At 42.1% G+C, this 22,352-nt stretch overlaps 1 protein-coding gene across 1 annotated transcript in view; it reads left to right on the top strand.

Annotated features, from left to right (window-relative positions):
* VPS13D (vacuolar protein sorting 13 homolog D) overlaps positions 1–22,352 on the top strand; it is a 333,705-nt gene that overhangs the window by 141,241 nt on the left and 170,112 nt on the right. The window contains exons 51-56 of the mRNA XM_038746364.1: positions 7,341–7,471; positions 8,323–8,498; positions 9,526–9,649; positions 10,489–10,724; positions 13,898–14,006; positions 20,465–20,628. Coding sequence (XP_038602292.1) covers positions 7,341–7,471; positions 8,323–8,498; positions 9,526–9,649; positions 10,489–10,724; positions 13,898–14,006; positions 20,465–20,628 — 940 coding nt within the window. The remainder of the gene's footprint in view (positions 1–7,340; positions 7,472–8,322; positions 8,499–9,525; positions 9,650–10,488; positions 10,725–13,897; positions 14,007–20,464; positions 20,629–22,352) is intronic.

Here is a 22,352-nt window from a genome sequence, read left to right on the forward strand (position 1 = left end):
TAATCTGTCTTGAAGTTTCCCCCAATATTGAATTTCAGTACAGATGGATCACGTAGATTTCCTTGCTCTGCTTTGCATCTGGTATCTGTCCTCCGAGGACTAGATTGAGATCAACCTGGATTTGTTTCCCTAGCGATCTAAGAGCCACTGAAACACTGTTCTTTTGAGGACTGGCTCTCTGTTTAATTTTGAATGTGACCGTGTCAGGGAAGGAGCGGTTTGTATTTTGAAACGACTGACTTCAATCATTGTTTTTTTTTGTGAGAATAATAGGAATAGTTAGCACTTAGACTATGTCTCACAATCCGAGCATTTCCCACGCATTTTCTAAATATGGCAGACTTTAACAGCATTGTCCTCCTTGAAACTGAAACAGTGGTTGAATGACTTGACTTTAAACCGCAAAGGAAGTCTGGGCAAAAACCAGGTTTAGAACTCAGAACTCTTGACCATAGATGGAGAATAAATGCACTTTACATTGCCCCAAATTAAGGTAGGTTTTTGAGTAGTGGATTTCCTTGAGCTCCACTACAACCTGCGGAAGCAGGGGATGTTTTCTTTGAGACTGGGAAGTTTGACTTAGTTGCATCCTGTTTATACTACAATTAAGTGTATTTTATAGCATCTGATTTCCAAGAGTCTTTAAAGACTTTTTATTTAAGTGTGCAAATATGTTTGCAAATTTAAGTGTGCAGGTGCAGTGGATAGATATCACCATTTGCAGATAATGGAAACTGAGACAAAAGCTTCTGAAAACTTGGAGTCTTAAGAAATTGATAGATAGTATTTATTAAGTGCCTACTGTGTGCAGAGCACTTTATTGAAACCGTGGGAGATCACAATAGAATTAATAGGCAAGGTCCCTGCCTTTACCTCTCCCCCAAGTCTAGTGAGGGAGACAGACACTAAAATAAATTTCAGATAGAAAAAGAAAAGGGGTCAGAGGCAGAACCCAAGATCCCTGTACCTCTTTTCCTCAGGTAACAGGTCTAGAGGACCACCAAGTTTCCTTCCTTTTAGCTTAATTTTTTTTTCCACGAACCTTGGACATTTAGAGCATTTGACTGTAGTTGTTTTATTTCAGGTGATTGTCATATAACCTTCCCAAAACATGGGGCCAGCCAAGCTGAGACGGGTGACCTGACTCTTGAAATGATCTGTTTTGTGTCACTGTCCTGGCTGTTTCAATGCAGCCATTTTTGCCCAGCACGGGAGGCGGGGAAGAGAGGGCGTCACACGCCAAACAATCTAGCTTCCACAAAGGACTCATCAGGGTTCATCATTTCAAGGATTGATGTGTGGAGAAAGCTCTTCCAATTCCTCCGAGACATGCGAGCTGCTCCCTAAACCCTGCTGACATTAGGAATGTAACAAAAGACGCTAACCTTCCCTAATCTGATCCTCAGATTGGGGGCGGATCTCATCTTCTTCACATTTGAAATTGTTCTCTCCACCCCTCTGAATAGACCCAGGCTATTTCCCGCTGAGGCTGACTTTTACATTGACGATCTTGCTCTTGGTGCGGTTCCCGAAGCAAGCCAATACAGGTTGAAACTTACTGGGGTGGAGTCACTGGAAGAACAAATGGAAAAACTGTTTTTCAGCAAACTGGTGCAATTCCAAAGCAGCCACTGCTAAGGTTATGCTGAACTGTGCAGGGAGACATACTGGCTAATCTACCCCCAAGTAAAAGGTTCTTGCACCTTTTACTGTGTTTTGGGGAGTCTAACAATTCTGAGATTAAATCAGTTTAGTTTATCATTTCTAAGTGTTTCTGTTCCCATTTTCACTAAGGGCAAGGGAGAAAGGACTTGAATTGCAGAAAGAAGTACTTAGTAAAGACTTCTGTCTCCAGGGGTCATGGGACTCGAGAATGCATTACCCAGAAAGGTGGACTCCCTGCGCCTATCTCTTCTCCAAGGCTTTTAAGGCTAGGATAGATAGCTATCTGTTGGGGATGGTTTAGGTGCAGTCTTACCCTGGAGGGAAGGGAGGAATTCAGGAGTCTCTTGAGATCCATTCAAGCCATACAGTTTTGTAAATTTAGATCTTATCAGTTAAAGGCTTCCAGGGGTCTTGGCAGCAGTGATCCATTATGGCAAAGTATAACCAATTGGTGACATTCAGATGCCCCTAGCTATCAGAGAGGAAAGAGGTACGTGTTTATTTCACTGTGTTTCCAGAAACAGAACTAGTGGTGTATTCCAGCTGAATAGAAATCAGCAGAGCCAAGTCTAGACATGAATAAACCCCAAAATATGAACTATAAAATGAGTAATAAAAACAAAAGTAGCATTACACCATGACAATATGGTTGTAGATTTATTTCATTTAAAATAATGAAGACTATTAGTTTGAAATCACTTACTTCTACTTTCCAAGCTCCATGGTTGTGTTGACACATTGCAGGAATACTTTTAAAGGAATTGTACCATGGAAAAATCATTTATGCCCAAATTTCCACTTGGCCAACTTAACCCTTGGCATCAAGCTAACATTAACAGGAATTACTTCATGCAGACCACCTGGTACTGGGATTACATCATCCACTATAGCCTTTCCAGGATTTATGTATATATTTTATTTTCTAAGTTTGCTCGTCTCCCCAGATTAGATAGAAAGATCTTCAAGGGGAGGAACTTTGTGTTATATCTGTCTTGCAGTTTCCCTCAATACCAAATGCAGTGAGTTGCAGAAAGTAGTTGCTAATTAAACATTTTTATTTCTACTACAGAGGCATTGTTTTTGCAGCTAAGAATCACAAGTCCCACCTCAAGGCCTGGCCCAGGATTCGGGAAATCAACATGCTTGCCAGATTGACAGATGGCATTTCGTATTTTTCCACACCTCCCTTCAGCCCCGACCCTTAATTCTGGGAAATCTGCGGTCAGTTTCTAGGATCCAGGCCAAAACCACTGAGGCTAAAGGGGTGCACTAGGCCCTCCCTCCATGGAACCCAAAATCCCTGGTCCTCCTTTAGCCTGTAGCTGCCTTTGTTCAATTTGAACTTTGTGATTCCAGTGACCTGGGTTGAGCAAGATCACATGTACCTGTTGAACTTGCCAAGCACTTAGTACAATGGATTGTATTCAGGAGATGCTCAGTAAATGCCATTACTATTTCTGCTACCACCAGAAAAAGGATTGAACCTCACTGGGTGAGTGTTGCACCGCCCCCCTGCCCCTAAGGCTACAAGGGCAATGGACACTTGTGGAAATAAACACAGCTCTACACAGTTGAGCAGTGCATGGAAGATTAAAGGGCACCAGAAGGGCATCTAAATCTACCATTCCTCTAGGCTGTAAACTCACTGTGGGCAGGGAATGTGTCTGTTTACTGTTGTACTGCACTCTCCCAGGTGCTTAGTACAGTCCTCTGTGCACACAGTAAGCACTCAGTAAATACGATTCACTGATTGACTGACCAGTTAGTAATGTTTACAGAACACCTGTTGTGGGCAGAATATCGTTGTGCTAAGCACTTGGGAGAGTACGGTTATAATTATGCTTTTAACAAGTGTTATCAGATGAGAAACATTCCCTGTCCCACATCAGGTGCACTACCTATCCGATTCCCTCATTTTACAGTTGGTCCTAGGCTTAGAGAGGTTAAGTGACTGGAAAAAGGTTTCACAGCGTCCCAGTGGCATAAGGTGGACTAGAGCCAGGGTCTTCCAGCCCATTCATTCATTCATTCATTCATTCATTCATTCATTCATTCAATCGTATTTATTGAGTACTTACTGTGTGCAGAGCACTGTACTAAGTGCTTGGGAAGTACAAGTTGGCAACATATGGAGACGGTCCCTACCCAACAACGGGCTCACAGTCTAGAAGGGGGAGACAGACAACAAAACATGTGGACAGGTGTCAAGTCATCAGAATAAATAGAAATAAAGCTAGATGCACATCATTAACAAAGTAGAACAGTAAATATGTACAAGTAAAATAAATAGAGTAATAAATCTGTACAAACATATGTACAGGTGCTGAGGGGAGGGGAAGGAGGTAGGGCGGGGGGATGGTGAGGGGGAGAGGAAAAAGGGGGCTCAGTCTGGGAAGGCCTCCTGGAGGAGGTGAGCTCTCAGTAGGGCTTTGAATTTCCCATTGTTCTGTCCACCAAACCCTGGGTAAAAGACACTACCCATGCCCTTGAGGAATTTACAGTCTAATGGAAAAAGTGAATGGAAAGAAGGATCGATGAATAAATCAATGCTTAAATACCGAAGTACACGATATATGTGCAAAAAGTGCTACTTCTGGATGAAAGTGCCTAAGTGCTGAGATGGTAGCTGGAGGGGGCGATCTGGGGAGAAGCAAGTTAATCAAGGAGAGCCTTTAGGAGGAGGTGGGATTTTAAGAGGATTTGGAAGATGGGGAGAGCTGTGGTCAGGAAGATCTGAAGGGAGGAGAGAATAAGAGGGAGGAGGGAGGACGTAATCAGTGGTATTTATTAAGTGCTTACTGGAAACACTGTACTAAGCAGAGTATAATATGACAGTGTTGGTAGACATGATCCCTGCCCACAAGGAGCTTCAAGGCTAGAGGGGGAGATGGACACACGCATAGGGGCAGAGGTTAGAGAGTTGAGGATGAGGCTTAGTGAGAAGGTTAGCTTGTGGAAAACCAAGAGTGAGAACTAGGGGATAGTGGGAAAAGAGAGCTAATAGAGGGAGAGAATTAATGTGGAGTGCCTTAAAGCCATTGATCAGGAATTTCCATTTGAAGCAGAAAGGACTCTGTAAATATCGGAGGGTTTTGAGTAGTAGAGAGACATGTGCATAACATTTTAGAAAAGTGACCCAGGCAGCAGAGTGCAATGTGTCCTGGAAGGGCTGATGCAGTAACAAAGCCAGGATATTCCAGGCACCTGGAACACCAGAGTGGCTGATACAATCGGAGCAGAAAGTAAAAAGGAATTCAAAGAGGAACAAGGGTGGGGACAGGGTGTTGCTTGGTGTGAGAGGAACGTGGCAGAGGGTAGGTAAAGTGCTTCAAACCACAGGGGAGGCAGCGGCAAAGACTCTGGATTATTCTGTAGCTTGGTGTCGATGTGGGCAATGCCATGGGTGGACAGGCTGGGCTGGAGGCTGAGTCCCGCCAGCCAGAAGAGCAGGATCAGCAGCGGGAATTCTGGCTGCCCTTTCCCTGTTCCCAGCCCAGAGTTTCTCCCCACCCTCTGCTCTCAACCCTGAGGCACGTCAGATGGCTGCAGGAGCTGATGGCACTGTTAGTGACTGACTGGCAGTCTGGCACACCGGCAGTTGAAGCCCCATGCCGTGGCCTCAGAAAGAGATTGGCATTGCCTCTGGATCAAGTACGCTCTTTGGCACACGCTCCAAAGAAGGGCAGCCCAGCTTTAAGAAAAAAAATGAAAGCTTCTGCTTTGAAATAATTCAAACCACAATGAGCACTCTGGCTCTGCTCTCTATTTTGGGCCATTCTGCCTTTCTCCCATCCCTGGTTAGAATGGTTTGGAAGGGTTGGGTGCAGCAGATATTGAGGAAAAACTGGCAGGATTTAACAAGCAAGGAGTCAGGGATAATTTCCAGGTGACAGTCTTCTGAGACAAGGATAGTTTTGCTGTTGACTGAGATAGTAAAATGAGGTGGAGTGGAGGATTTGGGAGGGAAATTGAAGAGTTCAGTTTATACCTTTTAAGATTAAGGTGACTGTAGTTACATCCATGTGGAGGTATTGGAGGCAAGAGGAAGTGTGAGATTGCTGATTGGGAGGGGGGGTGGTTAGCAAAATAGACAATGGAAGTCATCTGCATAGGTGTGGGAGTTCAAGCCAGGAGAGTGGATGAACTTCCCAGGTAAAGCCAGTACAGAGCCTTAAAGGACACTCACAGGTAGGGGGTTAGAGACAGAAGAAGAGGCAGTGAAAGACACGGAAAAAGCCAGAGTAGTAGTAGTATTTATTGAGCACCCACTGCGTACAATGCACTGTACTTGCACTTGGGAAGAACAAACACAGAAGCAATTCATTTCCTGTCCACAAGGAATTTATAATCTAATGGGCAAGACAGGCATAAAAATATTTACAAATGCCATAATCAAAACAAGTACTTGAATGTCAAGCCAAAGAAGCAGATATGAATAAGTAAAAGCTTAAGAACTCGAGAAGACTGATGGATTTTTGTGACTTGGAGTGGTGGGAATCGGGGAAGGCTTCATGAAGGAGGTAGGCTTATAGGTGGGCTTTAAAAATGGGGAAGGCTGTGATCTGTCGGCTTTGGAGAATGAAGATGTTCCAGGTTGGGGAGCAGCATGAGCAAGCAAACACAATCATTCATATGTATTGAGTGCTTACTGTGTGCTGAGCACTGTACTGAGCACTTGGCAATGTACAATATAGCAGAGTTGGTTCCCTACCTATAACAAGCTTATAATCTAGAGGGTGAGGCAGACAATATAAATAAATTATGGATCTGTGCATAAATACCGTGAGACTGAGGGAGGGCTGAATAAAGGATGCAAATCCAAGTGCAAAAGTGATGCAGAAGGGGATGGGAGAAGAGGAAATGAGGGCTTAGTCAGGGAAGGCCTCTTGGAAGAGATGTGCCTTCAATAAGACTTTGAAAGTATAGTTAGAAAGTTTGCTTGGGAGGAACAAAGAGAGCAAATGGGGAACAGCAAATGAAGAGGGGCCGATATGTAAAGTGGGATGGGTTGGGGGAGAACCTTGAAGCTGACTGAGTTTTTGCTTCCTGCCAAGGGTCAGAAGAAGCTATAGGAAGAGAACCAGGAGAGAACTCTATTGAGAAAACTGCATTGGTCATAAGGCCAGCCAGGGTTTGGACTTGTGGTATCTATTGGGAAGCATTGCACAAAAGAGGATGCTGAAGCAGTTTATTGCTGCTATGTCTTCTGCTCTTGGCCCTGAGCTAAAAAAGCTAGGGTACAGAGGGGTGAGCAGATTCAACCTTTAACAAATGATGTCATAATGGTGGTTGCTTTAAGGAAAATGAGCTGGTACATATTAGAATATATGCATCAAGGAGCAATAGATAAATCTCTTCTAATGTTTAGCACTTTATATTGGAATTGCTTTGGCTGTCGATTATGGTTTTCATTCGACATGAAATGGGTGTTGGCTGAGATAATCCTAGGCAGGACATGAGTTCAGTAGCTCTGCCGCAGCTTCAACGTAGGTTGGATTATCAATCGATTGTATTTATCGATCACTTACTGTATGCAGAGTACTGTACTAAGCACTTGGGTGAGTTCAGTATAACACAGCTGTTGGATATCTTCCCTTGATTATTAAACATATTTGTTTTTCTCATACTGTAAATTCTTTCTTTGAGGAACTAACCAAAGCTACTCTTGCTTTTAGGCATTGACGTCAAGAAAGGTCGAGCACGTTATATCGACACCTGCATGGTCACCTTTGCACCCCGCTATCTACTAGATAATAAATCATCCCACAAACTTGCTTTTGCCCAAAGAGAATTTGCCAGGGGGCAGGTAAGAGAATTTGTCTCCAAATTCATTCATTCAGTCGTATTTATTGAGCACTTACTATGTGCAGAGCACTGTACTAAGTCTTTGGGAGAGCACAATACAGCAATAAACAGACACATTCCCTGCCCACAATGAACTTACAGTCTACGGTTAAAGTGCTAGTTCAACAATTCAGTGAACTTTTGTTGAGCTTTTGAAAGACGCATTAGGGTGTATATGCCTGTTGGGCAAGGAACGATCACTTTGCGGTTTTGTACTTGCCAAACATTTAATACAGTGCATTGCTACCTATGGGCACTTAATAAATGATATTACTCTTATTACTGCTATTACTGGTAGTTGTCTGAGAAAAGTTAACCCCAACTTGCCTTCTGCTCAGGAACCCACATTTCAATTCCCACAGCCAGCACAATCAAGGTTACTTTGGAAGTGTGCACCTCAGGCCCTAGGGGAAGAGTGGGTATACCTCCTCCAGCTATCCATTCTGGCGTATCAGGATTGAGCTTGTTTCCTGGGCCCCTTGGTAGGGCATGTCTGTCTGCAAAGTCCATGCCTGGCCTATTGGAGAAAGTTGATTGTTAGGACTCCATTGAGGGCCAGGGGACTAAGGGGAACGTATGGAGGTGACCCTCCAGGCAAAGCCTCCATGGCCTATAGGCCACCCGAGAAAGAGGTCAAGCGAGTGGGAAAGGCCCGGAACATCAGATATATGTACTCATTGGGATAGGTTCATCTGTTATTACCCTGACAATACTTTCTTGTCCCTAACAGTTCATTTTCAGTGAAAAAGACCTGAGCTCACTCGGTCACTTTTCTGTCTTCATCAATTTTTGCTGATTCTCTCCATCTCTCAGGGAACTTGCAACCCTGAGGGCTATCTTTCCACCCTTCCTGGTTCCAGTGTGGTGTTCCACTGGCCCCGAAATGATTATGACCAGCTACTGTGCGTCAGGTTGATGGACATTCCCAACTGTATTTGGTCTGGAGGCTTTGAGGTCAACAAGAATAACTCCTTCCATATCAATATGAGGTAAACGTAAGGACTTAATATTCAAATCAAATAAAGGCAGCTTTTGGGTTGCGGTAATATAGGTCTTAATTCTGTTCCCCTTCCCTTATGGCTTACACTTGTTTGTTTGTCTGGCACCTAGCCTTGAACTGGCACAGCCTATTGATTGATGAGTATATTGGCTCAGGGAGCTGAAAGGCAATGTTGACAGTTGCTCATCTCTTTGTATTAGCTGTTTTGCAGTTGTTGTGAACTGTTCCAACGTGTTGTAAAGTCCAAGAGCTTGAACTGTCAGCATACTGAGCTCATGTTCGGATCTAATGATCGCCTGTGGCTCTGGAATTCTGTCCAAATTTAGATGGAGAATGTGATTACTTATTTTTCATCTCTACTTTCAAGTTGGTGCAAATTCTCCCTGTGAGTAAACTCTCTGTTCCCACAAGTAGTTTGGCTAGTTTTGTTTTTTTTTCCCAGCCTTGTGCTCAATCCTTTGGGCTCTAATGGATAAAGAAAAAAGGAATCAGATCTTCCCCAGGCCAAATTAGGGTGCACTTACAAGCCATTTCTTCTCTCCACTGTCATTGCAAAGGTCTTGATTTAAAAAAAGAAAAATCCTGACCTCTGAGATCACACCCAATTTAATCCCACACTGCTCATAAGTAACATTTTCCTCCATATTTCATTGCTTGCTTAGTGTTACAGCATACTGCAACAGCTGCATCCATTGTATGCATTCTGTTCATAACTGTTCATATCAGAGAAGCATTGTGGCTTAGTGGAATGAGCACAGGCTTGGGCATCAGAGGACATGGGTTCTAATACTGGCTCTGCCACTTGTCTGCTGTTTGACCTTGGGCAAGTCACTTAACTTCTCTGTGCTTCAATTACCTCATCTGTAAAATGGGGATTAAGAATGTGAGCCCAATGTGGGACAACCTGATTACCCTGTATCTACCCCAGTGCTTAGAACAGTGCTTCGCCCATAGTAAGTGCTTAACAAATACCATTATTATTATTATTATTATTATTATTATCTGTTGTTTTGCAGGGACACCCTGGGCAAAAGTTTCTTCCTACGAGTGGAAATTACCCTCCGAGGTGCCACGTACCGAATCGCATTCAGTGATACCGATCAGTTACCCCCTCCTTTTCGCATAGACAACTTTTCCAAGGTACCGAGTTTTCTTAAGTAGGGAACAGCATACGTTGTTGATTCAAGAGAATAGTTGGAACTATCTTTTGAAAATCCATGTTTGGGGGAAGTGAAAAGCAACACCTTTTTTGGCCTCTGATCCTGGCAGCCACCATCTTTTGGAAAAGCAACAGGACCACCTGAAGAACTGACCACTCAACTGGTTAGGTCCTGATGATTATTCAGAAGGGCTGAGAGCCAAAGAAGTACTTTTCAGACCCCAAGATCTCTCTTTCCTTGAACACGTGGTATTCGATAGCTCTGAAGCTCTTCTGCTGGAATTCCGTTCTGGACCAGAAAGGCAAAAGAAAGCTCAAAGTCAACTTGGAGTATGGGAAATTTGGCCGTAGGGTTTTAACAGGAAACATTTTTCCAAATAGTCAGAAGAAAGCACATGGAAATCATAGGGATTATATTTTAATCCATTCCTCTGAATAGCAGGCAAATGCCTTACAGTAAGCGGCTTCTCCATAGCCAAGTTCCAATGCCATGACGGCACTTCTTGACAGAAGAGGATATTTGCTAGAGGAAGGATAAAATTGCTGCCCCCAAAAATGTCAGTCTTCTGGCTCCCAAAGCAGCAGTCCAACATGTTGTAGCCTGTGGTCCCTCTAGCTGGAACACTCCCTGGACTAGACACATTCTCAGAAATGTTTTGGAAGAGGAACAGGAAGGGACTTGACTGGGGATTGTTCCATGTGTACGGGCAGTAGGAGAAAATGCGTAAGTTAAACTGGCCTCCCAGCAAAGCACAGAATCACCACCCAATGTCAGTCTCCTGAATAAAAGTCCCCTTTGTCCTCTTTGCCATCCCTGTAGGTCCCTGTTGTCTTTACTCAGCACGGGGTGGCCGAGCCCAGGCTCCGCACTGAAGTGAAACCCATGACCTCATTGGATTATGCGTGGGATGAACCCACCCTGCCACCTTTCATCACACTGACAGTTAAAGGAGCAGGCTCCTTGGAAATCAGCTGCAGCATGAATGATTTCCAGGACAACCAACAGCTTTATTATGAAAACTTCATTTACATCGCCGCGACACACACGTTCTCAGGGTAATGCCTGCTTATGTCCCTGTTCTTGGAAAGCAGATGGGTCTGATTCTCATCAACCAGGACTGTGTTTTAAATGATTTCTCCAGTGGCATTACTGTAGGATTTGTATGTTCATTGTTAGAAAATTCTAGGTTGGAAGGAACTTTCAAAGTCATCTGGTCCATCTCCTGGCCTCAGGCAGGTTCCTACCTAAATCTTCCCAAACAGATGAGAATTGATCTTAGTTTAAAGCCTTTTCTTTGGAGACTTTTCCAGAATTTATCGGCCCTCATGGTAAAGATCTTCTTTCATCTATCTATATTGAATCTCAGGCCACAATTTCAACTCATTTCCTCCCTAAAAACCAGCTAGATGCCTTCATCACCATCCATTAACATTTATCCTTCATCATCCTCGGGGTACACCGTTCCGGATAGCCACTTGTTTGCCAAAGCCTAGGTGGTACAGCTTATTCTGGTAACAGTGACAACTTTCCCAAGGAAATGGAATTTTTTTGCCAGCTGATTAGGTGAAATATGATAAAAAAACAGTCTCTTATTTATGAAATTTGTTAAGTGCTTCGTATATGCCAAGCACTATACTAGATATAAGGGTAAACACAAAAATATCATGAGAAGCAACATGGCATAGTGGATAGAGCTTGGGCCTGGGAGCCAGAAGGTTATAGGTTCTCATTCCAAGTCCTCCACTTGTCCGTTGTATGACCTTGGGCAAGTCACTTTACTCCTCTGTTCCTCAGTTACCTCATCTGTAAAATGGGGATTGAGACTGTGAGCACCACCTGGGACAAGAGACCATCTAACCCAATTTGCTTGTATCCACCCCAGCACTTAGTTTAGTGCCTGACACATAGTAAGTGCTAACAAATATCATACTTATTATTATTATTATTAATTAGTTAACATGTTGCAGGTTAAGTTGAGATGTGAGTTTATTCACTTTTTACCCTCCACACTATAAGCTCCTTGTGTATGGGGAACGTGTCTGCCAACTTTGTTGTATCGTACTCTCCCAAGTGCTTAGTTCATTGCTCTGCACATAGCATTCAGTATATGTCATTGATTGATTGTTTTACCAGTTCTTTCCATTTAAAATTTTTCTCCAGGCAAATGAAGACTTAGGAAATCTGTCGGGTCCCTCTGTTAGGAGGGAAACAGTGGATGGAAAGAGCAATAACTTCATGTTCATATAATTATAGCTTTCAGTGTTTGTTCTGAGGTCATGGGGACAAAGAAAAAACAAGTAAAGCTACTAAGCAAATATTGGAACCAGCAGAAAGTTTCTGCATTAGAAATAGATTTGTTTGACTAACTTCCCATATTTATTTTTGAGTGGGCAGTGGACCTCCCTTAATCCCAAAAGCCAGAACACTTTTTCTCCAGATAACTTTATCATGCTGCAGAGGTTGACAACATATGAAGAAACAGGACACAAAGTAGTTCCAGTGGCCAGGAACCTTGCAGAGTCTCCTTCCTGACTGGAGCTGAACTTTCTACTATAAGGGATTCTGAACTCTGCTTGATTACTGCAAAGATTATGTAAATGCTCTTTCCTATGTCTGATGTTGGGCAGTCTTTTTGTAACTGGTATGGATTTCTCACCCCATCAGAGACCATCTCTTTAAGTAGAAGAAGTGGGAGAAAACTGGATGACCTGACTTATTTCTGTAGCACATTCAATAGGAAACATATTTTGAAATCTTGGCCTAAGAACCAATATATTGCCCTTCTTAAATTTAAATAATGTCAGAAAAGATCTTTTGAGGTGGCATCTGCATCTTAGGACCCTCTCTGGCAGAATAAGCCTACAGGAATTCTCTGCCTAAATGAAAAGAAGATGAAGGAATGGTTAGGAATTAAGAGGACGACTGTGGGTTCCCTTGAACAGAAAGAGAGGCTTCAAGGTTCAGTAGTCCCCTGCGGAGGGTTCACCTATGTTTTATCACAGGGGAACTGATGATGAGGAATGGGGCCTGAGCTCACCCCTTTGAACCAGTGGGATGATGGGTTGTGTTCAGTAACTTGGAAAAAGAAGACCAACCAATTCTTAGAAAGTCACCAAAATCAGTTTACTATGAGCATCCAGGGAGGTTGAGGTATTCACGGAGCTTGATATCCTAAATCTGTATTTAGAGACCAAGATTGGATTCTTACTAGGAGTTCTCAGATAGCGATGCTTTGCATCTGTCATCACTAAGGGACAGTTAGTTCTCCCAGGTTACTCCAAATTTCATCCACATGCAATAGTCAGAGGTGGTTTACAAGGCATCAGGAAGAATTACTTCTTGACTTTGGGTTTGGGAAAAAAATCTTTCCGGGCTTTTTTGGTTGCACTGTAGCTTAGTCACTCTCTCCATGATGGAATTTATTAAACTCACTCTATTCAAGCACTGTGACAAGCACTGGGTTAGATATAAGCTCTAAAATCATACCAGGCACAGTTCCTGCCTCACATGGAGCTCACAATCTAAAAGAAAGGGAGAAGAGACATTTTATATGTATATTTATGTGTGTGTATATATATGTATATATATATACATACATGTATGTATATATACATATATATTATATGTATATATGAGAAGCAGCATGGCTCAGTGGAAGGAGCACCGGCTTGGGAGTCAGAGATCATTGGTTCAAATCCCGGCTCCGCTGCTTGTCAGCTGTGTGACTTTGGGCAAGTCACTTAACTTCTCTGTGCCTCAGTTACCTCATCTTTAAAATGGGGATTAAGACTGTGAGCCCCACATGGGACAACCTGATCACCTTCTGTCCACCCCAGCACTTAGAACAGTGCTTTGCACATAGTAAGTGCTTAACAAGTACCAAAATCATTATTATTATTATTACTATTATTTCTCAGATGAGGAAACTGAGGCACAGAGCAGTTATGTGAGTTGCCCGAGGGCATGTGGGACAGGTGGCTGGGATGGCTGAGATTTATGCTATTAATATTGCTAGGTTGGGAGGGAAACATATGTAATATGGACTGTCACAGTCTCTGAACTGATGATAGTCTGATTTTCTCATTGTCTTTGAACTGATTAGAGGTCTGCCCCCATTCTCTGACCCATGCAAACCTTTTCTCTCTGTGACATTTCTTGTTCTTCACTAGCGCCTTTCTCTAAATATCGGGTATACTTGAATACATGCTGGATTATTTTGCAATTCTAGTTTGCAGGAGGGAACCGGAAGACCGGGTGCTTCCAACAAGGATGTTGCATGTGCAGAGCTCGTCCTCGATGTCTCTCCGAAGACCCAAAGAGTCATACTAAAGAAAAAGGTAGGAGACTCAGAAGTTGAGATTTGGTGAGATAGCATCAGCCTTGAAGCAGTTTTCCCAACGGCCAACCACTGGGGTTGAAGTTATAATGTAGCTTTTTCATGACTTATGCCCACATGACTCTAGCTAAAACATCACAAAACAATTAAGTTTTGTTAACAGCACTGAATATTGTGATCTTTGTCCCAATTTATTAAATCTGATCAGTTTTTTGTAGTGTTGAAAGTCATAAGTAAAAAACAAAGATTTATCCATTTGAATTTGTTGCGGTTCACTTAGATGTTAGACTGAGGAAATTCTCATTTTCAGGACTGAAAGAGAAAGCCACCATGGCCTGTGGAAAGAGCATGGGCTTGGGAGTCGGGTGACCTGAGTTCTTATCCTAGCTTCACCACTTGTCTGTGATGGGACCTTGGGCAAGTCACCAAACTTCTCTGTGCCTCAGTTACCTCACCTGTAAAATGGAGATTGAATGTAGACTCCATGTGGGACTTGGACTGTGTCCAACTTGGTTATCTGGTATCTATCGTGGGTTCTAATCCCAGCTCCACCACTTTTCTACTATGTGACCTTGGAAAAGTCATTTCACTTCTCTGTGTCTCAGTTATCTCATCTGTATACTAGGGATTGAGACTGTGAGCCCCACACAGAACAGGGACTATATCCAACTCGATTTGCTTGTATCCACCCCAGTGTTTAGTACAGTGCCTGGCACATAGTAAGTGTGTAACAAATAGCATCCTTACCTCAGTGCTTAGTACAGTACCTAGCACATAGTAAGCACTTAACAGATACCATTAAAAAAAAGCCAACAGAGTTTTGCCATGACTGTTCAAGGTAGGGGAAGTGCATGGTTCCAACAACTCCTCTTTAGCTAAATAGATGGAGGAAATTAGAGATGAAGGATGGTTGGAGAACAGCCATGAAGAAAAAAAAGCCTATTCATCAGCTGTTATTGTCTGGAAGTAGAAATCAATAATTGTATTCTTGAGGAGACTACTCTCCTAGGCTTGAAATGTTTTGGACCGGATTGCTTGTTCTGGAGACTATTGAAAGCCTGATGAGAACTGAGGTAAAATAATTAAGAAGTATAGAATGTCCGTGTGGAGGCAAAGTTGTGAGGATATCAATTAGAAGTAACCCATCTTTGATTCATTTATTCAGTCCAATTTGTTAAGAGCCTACTATGTGCAAAGTACAGCATTAAGTTTATAAGTTTGAGAATTAGTCTCTAGCTCCCAAGCAACTCACAATCTAAAAATATAAGAGAGGAGAGGGGACTGGTGACAGACACATAAAGAAAGCTAAAACAAGAAAAAGACAAAACAACATAAAAGACAAGGACACAAATAAATGCAGAAAGAGTGGGAAGTCATGCATATGGGTAGAGGAGCAGAGTCCAGCAGTAGTAAATCAGAACTGCAGTCACAGCAATAATCAAATGGATTAATCATTTGACGCTTTGCACTCAGTAAGCTCTCAATAAATATGATTTAATGAATGGTATTTATTGAGCACTCACTGTGTGCGGAGCACTGTATTAAGCTCCTGGGAGGGTACAAACAGATGTGCTCTGGAAAGAAGTTCCCTAATTCTGGCATCATGTTCAATCCAAAATGCCCAGCGAGAACACAGTTCATGGAAGATTGACTGTAACTGCTAAAGTATTTCATCGTGAAATCCAAAAAAGATTTACAAGTGATTAAGAAATGTATCAATTACATATGTGGTTACTTTTAGTTTGTTCTAAGAAATTTGCTCAAGTGCTTGTAGAGTGCTCTGCGCACAGTAAGCATGTAATAAATCCTCCCTCTGTGTCCCTCTCTAGACTGTGAGCTCGTTGCGGGCAGGGAATGTGTCTGCTTATTGTTATAGTGTACTCTCCCAAGCGCTTAGTGCAGTGTTCTGCACACAGTAAGTGCTCAGTAAATAAGAATGAAGGAATGTATGAATAAGTGCCATTGATGACTGATGGAAAAAAACTGGCAACAGAGCAATTGTTCCATACTTCCTAGTAGAGGAGGATGGAGAGCAACAAAGTGTTGACAAATCAATCAAAAAGTCAGTGGTATTTATTGTGCGCTTATGGAGTGCAGAACAGAGATTTCAAAGTGGGAAAGTACAATATAACAGAGTTGGTAGATGCAGTATCTTCCCAGAAAGAGCTTACGGTCTACTGGGGAAGCCAGATATTAAAATCGTTTAGGGATACGGGAATTAGTAGGGACAAATTTATCGGTCCCAAACAGTCATCTGGATGCTGTTTTTTTTTTAAAGACATTACCCTTTTTCATATGGGGGATCAGTATAAGTCATAGAAGCATTTAAAACATGATGGAAAAACTCTCTTTGCCAAATGTTTAAGTATTAATATTAAACAGAAATATTTTAATACAGGAGGGACTGAGTTTGGTTATCACTTTTTAAATTTTTTTGCTTTTCATTTAACTTTACTGAAAAAGAAAAAAAAAGCCCAAAGAGGAAGGAAGCTCAGCAGAGGCACAGCTGGAAAGCATAGGGGTTTTCTGCCAGGAACTTAAAAATTAGGCACACTTAAAAGAGAGAAAAATCACTGATGAGCAAATATAAGGAAAAACAGGATCCAGACCAAATTATAGCTTCAGAAAGACAAACTTTTCTCTATTTCAGAAGAATAAAGAACTTGCAAATCTGCAATCTACATTTGAGCCAAAACACTGATAACTGCCAAGTATTTATCATCTATTTTAGAAAGAAAATCTTGACTAAATTTCATCTTCAGCCAAAGATGAACCTAATATTACTCTGTCTTAATTTGGGCCTTCCATATATGCTATCCCCATACCACTCCTAATGAGAAATTATCCCTAAGTGATTGAAAGTTCAAATTAGAAAATATCCTGTGAAGCTTTATATAGAAACATCATTAGTGAACCTGAGAAGTGAAATATTCCAAAACAGTCATTTAATCTTTGTAATTAGGGCAGCTAGAAAGCCACATAGTTAAAGGGCAAACAGTTGACCTTAAATGACATTTTTCAACAACAAACTTTATGTCTAGGTGCCTGACATTTTTTCATTCTCAAAGAATCTGGATTTGGGCCAAGAGAAAGTCCTATAAAGGTGCTTTATGAGCTTTGTAAAGTTCAGAAAAATTTAATCACTAGCAAAGTTACCTTATTTAGTCCCCAGCTTCAATTTTGGCAAATCATCCTTTAAATTGCTGCTTAATTCTCAAGCATTTTAACACACATCAAAAGCTAACTGGGTGAGTAGCCCCCTTATATAAAGCCTTAGCCTTGTTAATCGATTGACAAGCCTTCCCAATCAGATTAGTCTAGGTGAGAGCCAACTGGCCAAGAGCCCAAAGATCCCATACACAATTGTAGCTCCTCAATAACTTCATGTCCCGCTTTTCTTGTTTGTAAAGCAGGGAGACAACTTTCCCCCTTCTCACCTCACAGAAATGTTGTGAGGGGAATGAAGTACAAATGCTCATCATCAGAAGAAATATATAAAAATCCAAATCATTGTTTTTGCAGTCTTTTGATGTTTTTTGTAAGTTCACTAGTTTTGTTAGAACCTGTTTTCCAGTCAACATATTCAAGTCCCAGTCCTCAATTAGCAATGGGTCTTAGTGGTGTGTAATCTCATAGCATTGCTGAACTTTCCCAACACAATATGATGGGAGGGAGTAACAAGAGTACACTGATAAAATGGCTTCTAAGAGTGTTAATGAAGTAAAGTCTGGGTTGTGAAACTCCCTGGAATTATACAAAGAATATGGTTGATAACAAATGGAACTTAAAAGCAATTGCAGATGTTTTTTTACCTCTGTGTTCTCTTTTTCCAAAACTGCATCAGTGCCAATTTTTCTGTCAAATATCAATGTATACAGTCAATCATATCAAAATGGGTTTTCTACCTGATAATATTTAGTTTGCTCTAACCCTGAAATGCGCTTCTCCTTTAAAGAAAGGTTCTGCAGTGATAATAGTGATTAATTTTCTCTTGCTCTTGGGTAGCTGATTCCAGAAAAAAACCTATACTTTCCTCATTTATACAAAAGACTCAAGCATTAATATGGAACTGAGTGTAGCAATATGAGCAGAAATTATATTTATATCTGAAAAATTAATGTTGCTTGAGAAAAAGAATACCAAGCTAGAGATTCTCTTTGTTAGCAAAAGGAGATGAAACAGATTTCCAAAACAATCAACAAAAGAGGCTTCCTGCTGTTTTTGTCAGTAATTTACTCTGCTGAAGCAAGGAATATCACAACCTGCCTTACCCTTGCACAATTGGAAATTATTGGGACAGTGGCAGTTTTATTAGAATTGATTTCCGAGTCCTGAGTCAGCTTGTAACTGCTGCTGTGGCTGTCTGTATTACTGTAACAGAAATAAGGAAACCTCGCAAGCCTAGATTTTTTTTTTATAAATTACTTCAAGAGTACTAACAGCTGTGTGTTTCTAAACTTCCTCTTTATAAATTAAGCCCCCTTAAGCCATAGATGAGAAAAAATCCATCTAAATTCTGTTCACTTGTTTCACAGAAAGCAAAATTAAGATAGGGTCCAGAACCAAACAAAAATGCATCACAAGCTGAAGTTTATAATAGAACTACTGTATAATATTTTTTTCCAAACAAGGTCACTAGACAACTTCTCAAAAAAGCAGCCAAGAATTGCTCATGATTCAACCCACTAATAAGAATGATTTCTAATCCTGTCCCACAAAAGAAGAGATAAATCCACTGGACTGCATTTATGAGTACCAAATAAATCTTCAAATATCATGCACTGTGCCAAAAGAAAAGAAAGTAATCAAGCCACCACAAGCACTAAGTCTTTCCTCATATATCATTCTTTTATATTATTGATATGCAAAGTTAACAGCTATTTCAGTTAATCAATCAATGAGTAAGCTTGTCTACTTTCTAATACTAACAATAATAATAATGATAGTATTTGTTAAGCACTTACTATGTGCCAAGCACTGTTCTAAGTGCTAGGGGGGCTACAAGGTGATCAGGTTGTCCCACGTGGGGCTCACAGTCTTAATTCCCATTTTACAGATGAGGTAACTGAGGCACAGAGAAGGTAAGTGACTTTCCCAAAGTCACACAGCTGACAAGTGGTGGAGCCGGAATTAGAAGCCATGACCTCAGACTCCTAAGCCCGTGATCTTTCCACTGAGGCTCGCTGTTCTAAACATTAAGAATGCCTCTTCACCCTTCCTGGGCCAGAGCAGGGGCTGATTGGAAATCTCAGTGGTGTTGCAGAGGTCAGCTCTCCCCCCTGCAGCAGACCTTGATTTGGTGAAAAAGGGACCAGCAGATATTCTCACTGTTGCTGCTTTTCCTGGCCAGAAAGAAATGTGTCCTGTAACCTGGAGCGTGGGACTTCTGGATCCTCGCTAGGCTATTATTATTATTATTTTATTATTATTATTACTACTGGAGGCTTCACTCGTCTCAATGATTGCTCGTTCCCATTCTGCAGGTGGCGGGGAATGGAAGGCCATGTCCCCAGGAGTCTGATCAACTCACTTTCTCCTCCCTCTGTAGGGGTGGGGCCATCAGGGTGGTTAAAACATCAGGGCACTGAAGACCAATCACATGTGTCCACCTCTTATCTCCACCTTATAGTCCTTTTTCCCTAAAGAAAGGAAGGAGAAAGGGTTTGCTGAATCTTGCTTGAAAAGTAGAAATAATTAATGGCCCCCTCTATTTAGAACAAATAGGCAAATTAAATTTAGGACAAAAAAAATCAATCAGACTCTGCACTTGCATTTACAGCAGAACTGCTCTCTCGTGCATATTAGCCAACTAACATTAAGGGGGATGCCATGCTAATACTTTTTGCTTTAATTTGTTGGAGTGGGACTGTTAAATTCGTTCAGGCATCTTATTCTTTCTGTGAAACTGCATCCTACTGATTGGCCTTAAGTCGTGCCCAGGGGTTTTCTACCTTAGCAACAGTCTCCTTAGACTCAGGAAACTGCTCTGAGGGATCCCAGGGTAGGGGTCTGGAGTGAGAATGAGAAAAACCCACATGTAGGGGAAAAAATGATGCCAGAGTCTTCTGGGACTGGGCTAGTGATTATGTGACCGCAAAGCAGTTAGTCCTGTCTGCCTGACGCGGTCCCCTCCAGTGTGAGGTTGGTGCCTAATTTTGGTATATGTCCAAAACCACCCCTGCTGCATACCATCTCATCTCTTGTGCCGTAATGATGGATGCATCATTAATCCACTCTAAATGTCACTGTCTGATGAATAACAGTAAGGCTGAGTATTATTAAATAACTTGCCTTTGCTTTGGGCATTTTTCTGAACCATTTTCCCCTCCCAAATGAAACTAGTCCAGTTTTCCCCTCCCAAATGAAACCTGGACTAACTGGATTAAAGAATCTCAGCTCTTTCCACTGGAGATGGAGAGATGATTGCTCTTGACTGGTGTGCTTTTGTCTGCCCTCCAGGAGCCAGGGAAACGATCCCAACTGTGGAGAATGACCGGGACTGGCATGCTGGCTCACGAGGGTTCTTCGGTGCCTCATAACCCCAATAAGCCTTCAACTTCCCAAACCACGAAACCTTCTGCCATTTTAGATATTGCCGGCCTTGCAGCTGTCACTGATAACAGGTAATTTCCCCAAACACTTTCTGCGAAAGGGCAAAGCAGTATGGACCATCTCCATGCAGACCAAGACAGGGCAAAGAGGAAGCAGATTCTAGTCATAATGGAAGAATGTTCATTTCAGTCTGGCTCATCCCAGAATTTGCATTTTCTTTTAATGACATCTGTTAAGCACTTACTATGTTCCAGGCACTGTACTGAGTGCTGGGGTAATCAGGGTAGACCCAATCCATGTCCCTCATGGGGTTCACAGTCTTAATCCCTATTTTACAGATGAACTAACTGAGGTTCAGAGAAGTGAAGTGACTTGCTCAAGGTTATACAGCAGACCAGTCACAGAACTGGGATTCGAACCCAGATCCTTCTCCTTTTGCCATTGCCCAAAGCTGAGGTTGATAGCAAGTGTTATGAAGCAAAATATAAATTCATCAGCATTTATTATGCATTTCTATCATTTAGGAGTGTGCAGTTCTTATTATGATCATTCAAAGCTGTAATCATTCAAATGAATAGGGTATCAACAGTCTAGATCAGAGGTGGGTTAAATAGAGCAGGGCAATAAGTCACCTCATGCCACTTTCCCAGAAATTGTATTGGGGATCATGACATGGGAGGGTGCTGATGATATCATTGGTAGCCACAAGACTAGTGAGAAAGTATAGCTAGTTGGAAAGCATACTTTCCTCTCTTCCCTTTCCTCTCCCTACTTTTTTCGCCACTCTTCTCCCTATTCACTTTCTCCTCTTGGAAATACTTTCTCCCAACCATCTCCCCTCCCTTAATGCCATCTTCAACTCCTCAGTCTTGGAGGCCTCCTTAGTTTCTTCCCTCAGCCATGATCAAGTCTCTCTGTACACTAAAAAAGTCTTCTGGATCCCACAGCTCCCTCCACCTATCCCCCAATCTCCTTTTTCTGTTCCAGACTCCCAGTTCCAAACTCTCTTCTTCAACCACTACAATCCCCCTCTAGAGTGTAAGCTCACTGTGGGCAGAGAATAGTCTGCCAACTCCTGTTTGCTCTGCAAATAATAAATGCTCAATAAAAACCATTGACGATGATGATGATGCAGACAGGTTTTGGCCCCTTCACTTCACTGAGTTGACACATTCCAAAATCTCTAATCACCCCGACATAGCCAACTCCACTGGGCTCTACTCTTTTCTTAACCTTGATCTTTTGGCTACACTATTCTTCTTGAAATTCTCTCAGACCTAGGTTTTGCCAACATAGTTCTCCCCTGGTTCTCTTACTTCTCTGACTGCTCTTAAGTTGCAGTTGCTGGTTTCTCTTCCACAGTGCTCCTTTTTGGGAACCCTGCTCTTCCTGCTTTACACTCTCTTTTTCAAGGAGCTCATCTGCTCATGTGGCTTCAGCTACTATTTCTTTGTGAATTACTCCCAGATCTATCTATTTAGCTCTGAACAGTTTAGTCAGTCTCGCCTTGTCTCCTCCTGCCTTCAAGACATCTCCATCTGGATATCTGCCCGCCATCTAAAACTCAATATGTCCAAGACTGAACTCCCTATCTTCCCTCCCAAACCCTGCCTCTCCCTGACTTTCCCATCACTGTAGACGGCACTACCATCCTTCCCATCTCACAAGCCCACAACCTTGGTGTCATTCTCGACTCTGCTCTCTCGTTCACCCCTCACATCCAATCCGTCACCAGAACCTGCTGGTCTCACCTCCAAAACATCGCCAAGATCCGCCTGTTCCTCTCCATCCAAAC

The sequence above is a fragment of the Tachyglossus aculeatus genome, chromosome 5 (genome assembly GCF_015852505.1).
Source record: "Tachyglossus aculeatus isolate mTacAcu1 chromosome 5, mTacAcu1.pri, whole genome shotgun sequence".
Classification (NCBI taxonomy): Eukaryota; Metazoa; Chordata; class Mammalia; order Monotremata; family Tachyglossidae; genus Tachyglossus; species Tachyglossus aculeatus.